Below are 7,685 nucleotides of genomic sequence, written 5' to 3'. Positions count from 1 at the left end.
CAACATTACTAATATTAGTAGCTCGGAATGATTTTCTTTGAACGTAAATAGCTCTTTTTACAGTACAGGTTGGAGACCCTGGATTTGCCGCATTTTCCATATAATTCAACATCTGCTGCATAATCTGCAGATCTTAACACAAAATTTTTGTAGCTCACACAGACCAGATGTTACTAAAACCCAGCAACACATACAGCCCTGCCAAGTTTCCCAGGTCCATGCGTGATGTGCTGCTCCAGTCCGGGTTTTGTCTTTGAATTCTTGTAGTCTTGTTTATTGCATTATAAAACAGGACTACAAGTCTCCCAATTCAAAGACAAAAATCTGAACTGGGGCAGCACATCATGCATGGGACCTGGGGAGCTTGGCTGCTCTGCGCATATTGGCTGATAGTGGGAGGCTTTTCAAGGGTTGACTGGTCATCTTGCTGTTGTTTATTGTTGCATTTGGGTTCAGACTGGTACTAATGCATACATGGCAACAGACTTGATTCAGGCAATATACTCCAGGTGTTTTTAATCCTACAAGGGCATTATTTCAGTTGTCTCCTTCCTAAAATCTCTTCTCTCCTTCAATGTAAGTCCAAGAAGAAAATCTTAGACAAACATGACAACATTTTAGAAGAGAAAAGTGGGAGATTTACAAAAAGATAATCGAGAGAATATAGTTCTCACATTGACGTCTATTGAAGCAGAGGAAACTTCAGACGAGAGACAGCCAAATTAAAGCCAATTTTGGCTACAAAAATCAAAGTCAACCGTCTGGATGGGGTCTATTGGGATGTATGTGCCTAAAAAGTGAAACCTTATGGCCAGCCAGTAAAATAGTGAAAAGGGCAAGGTAATACTGTCACACAATGTGCCACATTATGCGCATAATTTGCCTTTTGTGGATGCATGATTTAGTAGACCTGCCACATAATTTGTCCTCCACTGCCCTATAATTTCAGGGGCCCTGGTTATAAACCCCCCAGTTATCAATGCCCCCTTTCCACTGCAGTGAATGAAGGTCACCCCGCTCCAAGATGGCGTCGCCTTTGCTGGTTGAAAGGCGGGGAGCAGAGTGTGACCTTTGCAGGGTGATCAGGGCTCCAAGATGGCCGCCTTCTGCGCGCCTCTCCCGAAAGTGAACGGGAATAGCCCCGATCCAAGATGGCCGCCCGCTGACCTGTGCAAACAAAACCTGAGTCCAAAGATACTTTTAGGAGCTCCCGGGGATGGCGGCGCCGCTGAGGCTCGCGTCCAGGCTGGCCCTGGTGACCGGTGAGGAGAAGGCATCAGTGTGTGCGGGGGCCTTCCCTCCGAGGGCTGTGTCTGTCCTTCATGACACCAGTCTCTTTCAAGGGGGCGTTCTCTCCCCCCCCCCTCCACGGCTTCTCTTTCCTTGGAGGAGGGAGGGGGGCAGCCCTGGCACTGAGGGCTGATCCCCGAGACTCCCCTGGGAGGGCCCATGAACCTGGAGCAGCCCGTCTGGGATCTTTATAAGTCAGACAGGTGCATTATGGGACATGTAGTTTAGTGCTGATGGCGTCACCGGTGGCATGGGGGCTACTCAGTAGCTCTGGGTGGGCAGACTGTCACTTTTTGAACGTTGTGGGTCACTCCCTGAGGGTTATTCCACCTCTTCCTGAGGCCACTCGATTATGTGCTCCATACCCTGTAGGGCAGTGGTCTCCAAACTTTTTGATGTCCCCCCTCTCCCCCCCGCCCCAAGTTGAAAAATAAAAATCATTGCCCCCCCTCAGAATTGTTCACATTTATTTTTATAAAGATATTGTTTAAATATGTCTAGACCTATTTAAACATTGCAGTTAAGTACTGTTACCTGTTTAAAAATGCAATAACATGCTTCTTCTTAAACCAGTTACCTGTATAATGCTTCTTTTGGCCAGAGCCTGGAGCCCCCCTGGGATCACTTGAGGCCCCCCTAGGGGGGTCCACCTCCCAGTTTGAAGACCTCTGCTCTAGGGTGAGGCCTGTCACCTGATTGTCCCACTTTGGGATACCATTTTCTGGTGGCTACTGGATCACTGCTTGAGGGATGCTCTGTTACCTTCTGAGGTCTATCACATCGCTTCCTATGTGATTTTCTGAAGGTTACATAAATGCCATAATTTGAAATAGGAGAGAGAGCTTAGAAAAATAAAACATCAGGGTAATTAATTTCCCCTATTGACTTACATTGAAGTTGGGGCAGTTTTAGATGGAAGGCAGTTAATAAATAAAACGTTTTTTTTCTTAAAAATCTGGAGTCTCCCACCTTAATCTGCGTGCTGACATCTCCAAGGCTACCCTAGCTCTTGCTTCATTAAATTATTATTTTGACTAACACCACAGCCAGGACACCATCAGACTGCAGACTACGAACTGTTAAAAACAAAAAATAAAAACAAGACCAAGCAGGTAGGGCCGGGCTGCGAACCAAAAGCTGCTTTGGTAAATGTTGTCAGACCAGCCCTTATACTGCGCAGTGCAAGTAAGCCTGACCCCTGCAAGAGGTCTTGTGGGAGCTCTGCCACCCCCGCAAAATAATTTAAAAAAGTTGCAAATATGATGCATTTTACAATACATTTTTTCAATTTTATATCCTTGTCTAATCATTGAATGGATGGAGATTGGAGACATGGCTGCATGGCTCACTAAATGAATGAATAGTTGGATGGGTGACAAGTGGATGAAATAAATATTCAAGAGATAAATTCAAGAATGGATATCAATGAATCAAGACTTTTAGCTATTGTAGTAAATGAGCTCAATGCACTGACCAGTCATAATTGCTCTGCTTTTCATTTTAGCTTCTGCATTAAAACACCACCCTGCCTAAACATTACTAACACCAATCCTTGGGAGACATGCATAGCCCGGGTGCACTCAACACGGTGCACTGATTTATTGCCACAAAGAAATAAACACAAAGATCCAGCTTTGATATAAGCGAGAGAGAGAATGAGATAACCATGCAGTGGCCGAATTGCACAACATGAAACCAGGAAACCTTGCCTCACTCCCGGCTACCACCTGACCACATTTTGTGATCCTAGACAATGACTTTTTTCACAGATACTCCTTTTGTTTCATCATTGCAAGAGCACATTTAAGTTCAGGGTGTGTGCTGCACAAAAACAGAGTACTGTGATGCAATTCCATCTATGGTAACACCCTAGGCCACATATAGGCAAAAAGCAACTGACTTCCCTCTTGATTCACTAATAGCATCGTCTTCACAGCAAAGGCAAAGGAGCTTGAAAGTTTCGGTGTGCATGACTGTAATCACTTCTACAATTGTCACTCCATTCAATGATATAATGTAATACTTTAAACTGAAATTAATCGCAACAGTTACATTATAAAAAAATGCATTGTTTTGAATGTTGAAGAGTCTTTCTCATATATGTAGTACTTTCTCTGCAATAGGCATCAGCTGACCTCTTAGCTACTTTTCCTAAAGCCCTGAAGGTCAGCTCTGCTCCCGATGAGCCTGCAGGAGACTGCAACCAACCAAAAGCAAATGATTTTAAAGTAGGCGTGATCTGACTGGCACCTTTAAAACAATTTGTCTTGCATTGTATGTAGATCACCGAAGCACTGCAGGCAGGAAAAAATGCCACCCAGCCCCTACCCTTCTAGACCACCAAGAAAACACCCTTGACCATTATGTCCAGTGCAGAGCTGACAACAGTCCTTTTGCATCTACCAAGCCAGGATCTGGAGCAGCATTCTCCTATCCATCATGGCCGCCCCAACAATTCTCCAATTTAGGAAATCGTTGAAGGCTCATCTCTTTAAAGAACTCTATATCACAATACATCAACCGTCCTCAACCCAGCTATGTCTCCTAGTACTTATTGGATTTATGCTTGTCTTTGACAATGTACAGCACTCATTTGCCTTTTGGGTACGTTTGCGCTATAGAAATACTATATACATACATATATTATCCCTAGAGCTCTCGTCCTAGTCATCACTTACAAGGTGTTCTCACCTCAGGACAGGAGAAGTGTGCTGGTGTTTAGCTTTGCACACCCACATTGGCACTATGTTATTTTATGCTAATATAACTTGGATCACCCCGGGAGGGGTATCTCAGCACCAGATTGATCACCAACCTAGCAACAAGCGGTTACGCCACAAACAGCTCAGTTTTCAAGATTTTCCTGAATTTAAGGTGGTCCTTGCATTAGTGCATAAGTGTATAGCTTATCTAGCATCGTTCCTATTCTTGCACGGTCTCATGACTGATACAAGGACCTGCTTTATATGATTTTTGGACAGCTGGGTTCCTCATGTTTGCACTCATCGTCTGCTCAGTGCCGGGCACATAGTGGGTTGGGTTGTTCAGTGCTTTGAGCTGCAAGGCAGGAGACACTATACTGATCCCTGTTGTGCCAGGATTTTACTGCCTCGAACCTCGCAGAGGAGTCGGTAGGCTGCAGCATGTGTGTGTTTTTCTCTCTGTACAATGCTTGCTTGCCTGAGGCTGTGCGGCTGTAAGTGGAGTATGTTGAATACAGGCGCCGTAGCAGATAAACAGTGCTCTCTGCCATCCAGTTTCTTTGTCCTGCCAAGTAAGAAGTGAAATACTTGTACTGCTAAAAAAAAATTGAACGAATATTTCTGATTTATTTGAATGAAACAACTGTTGAAGATTCTTCTTATTCGTGCTCCAGATCCCCCTCCTGGAAAGCACTCAAGGATGTCTGGGGATTATTGGGAGAAGGATTTCGAAGATAGAATCCAGTATATAATTTCTGACACAGTCTGCTGTGCAGATTCATGCCCCTCCTGCTTCAGTCAATCAATCAATCAATATTTGTAAAGCAAGGGTACTCACCCGTGAGGGTCTCAAGGCGCGGGGTGCATCATCCGAAGAGCCATGTCTTGAGGTTCTTCCTGAAGATGGTTAGCGTCCAGACGTGAAGAATAGAATCACTCTGATTCATTTGCCCCATAGATGTTTCTGTGGTCCAAGCCTTGTCTGACTACTGTTCATGAAATCAGTCACAGTGGATCTACAAAGTGTAGAAGTATCCTGGGCAAAGATCCAAGGGGTGTTTGTCTCTGAGACTGGTTGAGCAGCCACCTCTCCTCTTACTTTATGACCCTTATTGCATTCAGGCTTCTGGTTTGGACGGCTTCTTTTGACAGGTAGTTTTGAGTTACCTCCTGTCCTAACATTTCAACATAATTGGGTATGTGTTTAATTTTGGACTTATTCACCAAGAGATGATTTGGTTTGGTCCTATGGGTGGTATGATATGTTTCTTTCTTTCATGTGCAGCTCGAAGGCCAGCGTGGCTCTGGTATTCCTTATAAGTTACGACTAAAACAAGAGTGAAGTATGTAGGACTAATGTCTTGATTCCGTACCAATATTCTAAGGATTATCCTTAGTCCTACCCAACCTTGTAACAGTCATGACAACCCACCCACCTGGCTGCTGGCCTTCGATTGGTCTTGTTATGGTCAGGAAGGATGTGGGGTAAGCTATAGATTTATATCACCCACGAGAGTAGGCGTAACCAACATCACCATACTTCAGGTTCTTTTCTCCTGTCCCGAGGGGAGACCTTCTCGTAAGTAATGACTAGGAAGAGTAGAACTACAATAATAAGGGTTACCAGTAAATAGTTAAGACTTGACTTCCTGTAGGCTTCAATGTCAGCTATCCAAGTCTACTCTAGTTCATTGGACCCAGTCGTATCCCTTCCATGGGTATTTCATCATTACTTAGGCACTTATTATATTCCTATGATGGTATATTCTACTACAGACAGAGCAGCTGGTTGTATTTCATCTCAACGGGTATTTTATTGCATCCAAAAAGGAAGGTTGAATTTGTGCCTCCATGAAGGGGGCTATTCTAAATGTTCTAAAAGAGCTTTTATGTGTCTTCCTCAGTTTAATCTGTTTCAGGAGCTGGAGGGCTGTTCTCTCACACCCATGGAGGAGTTCTAGTTATGCACCTTGATCAATGGGCAATTGTCACTTCTTGACCGATGCACCATCATGTTTCAAAGGTTATTACTTCTTTCACTTCGGGGCTGTTTAATCCCAGGGACTATTCCATAGCTTCTTGCTGGCTATTCTCCCAGTTCCATAGCAAGAGGGCTACTGAGGGTCCTGCTGAGAATTTTTCTCCTCCTAAGCTCTACTCCATCATTTGCCTGTTGCTAATCTATCACTTTAATGGGAAGAAGCTTGTTTTATTATTTCCATATGGTTAGTCTATCACTTATGGAGGGTGCTTCAAATACTTCCAGAGGGCTCTTCGATCACTTTCCGAGGGCTCTTCGATCACTTTCCGAGGGCCCTTCCATCACTTTCCGAGGGCCCTTCCATCACTTTCCGAGGGCCCTTCCATCTCTTTCCGAGGGCTGTTCATCTCTTCCTGAGGGCTCTTCCATCTCTTCCTGAGAGCACTTCCATCTCTTCCTGAGGGCCCATCGATCACTTTCCGAGGACCCTTTGATCACTTTCCGAGGGCCCTTCCATCACTTTCCGAGGGCTGTTCATCTCTTCCTGAGGGCTCTTCCATCTCTTTCTGAGTGCTGTTCATCTCTTCCTGAGGGTCCTTCCATCACTTTCCGAGGCACCCTTCCATCACTTTCCGAGGCACCCTTCCATCACTTTCCGAGGGCCCTTCCATCACTTTTCTGAGGGCCCTTCCATCACTTTTCTGAGGGCCCTTCCATCACTTTTCTGAGGGCCCTTCCATCACTTTTCTGAGGGCCCTTACAGCACTTTTCTGAGGGCCCTTACAGCACTTTCCGAGGGCCCTCACAGCACTTTCCGAGGGCCCTCACAGCACTTTCCGAGGGCCCTTCCATCACTTTCCAAAGGCCCTTCCATCACTTTCTGAGGGCTGTTCATCTCTTCCTAAGGGCCCTTCCATCACTTTCCGAGGGCCCTTCCATCACTTTCTGAAGGCTGTTCACCTCTTCCTGAGGGCCCATCCATCATTTTCCGAGGGCCCTTCCATCACTTTCCAAGGGCCCTTCCATCACTTTCTGAAGGCTGTTCACGTCTTCCTGAGGGCCCTTCCATCACTTTCCGAGGGCCCTTCCATCACTTTCCGAGAGCCCTTCCATCACTTTCCGAAGGCCCTTCCGGCCCTTCCATCACTTTCCGAAGGCCCTTCCATCACTTTCCGAGGACCCTCCCAGCACATTCTGAGCGCCCTCCCAGCACATTCCGAGCGCCCTCCCAGCACATTCCGAGCGCCCTCCCAGCACTTTCCGAGGGCCCTCCCAGTACTTTCCGAGGGCCCTCCCAGTACTTTCCGAGGGCCCTCCCAGTACTTTCCGAGGGCCCTCCCAGTACTTTCCGAGGGCCCTCCCAGTACTTTCCGAGGGCCCTCCCAGTACATTCCGAGGGCCCTTCTAGTACTTTCCGAGGGCTCTTCCATCACTTTCCGAGGACCCTTCTAGCACTTTCCGAGGGCTCTTCATCACTTTCCGAGGGCCTTTCCAGCACTTTCCGAGGGCTGTTCATCTCTTCCTGAGGGCTCTTCCATCACTTTCTGAGGGCTGTTCCATCTCTTCCTGAGGGCTGTTCCATCTCTTCCTGAGGGCTCTTCCATCTGTTCCTGAGGGCTCTTCCATCACTTTCTGAGTGCTGTTCATATCTTCCTGAGGGCTCTTCCATCACTGTCGGAGTTGAGTTCCGTTCCATCATTCCTAGGGTTTTC

General features: G+C 46.3%; 1 protein-coding gene across 2 annotated transcripts in view; it reads left to right on the top strand.

Annotated features, from left to right (window-relative positions):
- Positions 1-1,130: 1,130 nt before the first annotated feature.
- Positions 1,131-7,685, top strand: part of HSD17B8 (hydroxysteroid 17-beta dehydrogenase 8) — a 75,334-nt gene continuing 68,779 nt past the window's right edge. For both annotated transcript variants that reach the window (XM_069241893.1, XM_069241891.1), the window contains exon 1: positions 1,131-1,262. In XM_069241893.1, coding sequence (XP_069097994.1) covers positions 1,217-1,262 — 46 coding nt within the window. In that variant the 5' untranslated portion in view covers positions 1,131-1,216. The remainder of the gene's footprint in view (positions 1,263-7,685) is intronic.

This window comes from Pleurodeles waltl, chromosome 6, assembly GCF_031143425.1.
Source record: "Pleurodeles waltl isolate 20211129_DDA chromosome 6, aPleWal1.hap1.20221129, whole genome shotgun sequence".
In the NCBI taxonomy this organism is placed as follows: Eukaryota; Metazoa; Chordata; class Amphibia; order Caudata; family Salamandridae; genus Pleurodeles; species Pleurodeles waltl.
Note: the sequence above shows the minus strand (reverse complement) of the source record. Positions and strands in the feature narration are given on the sequence as shown.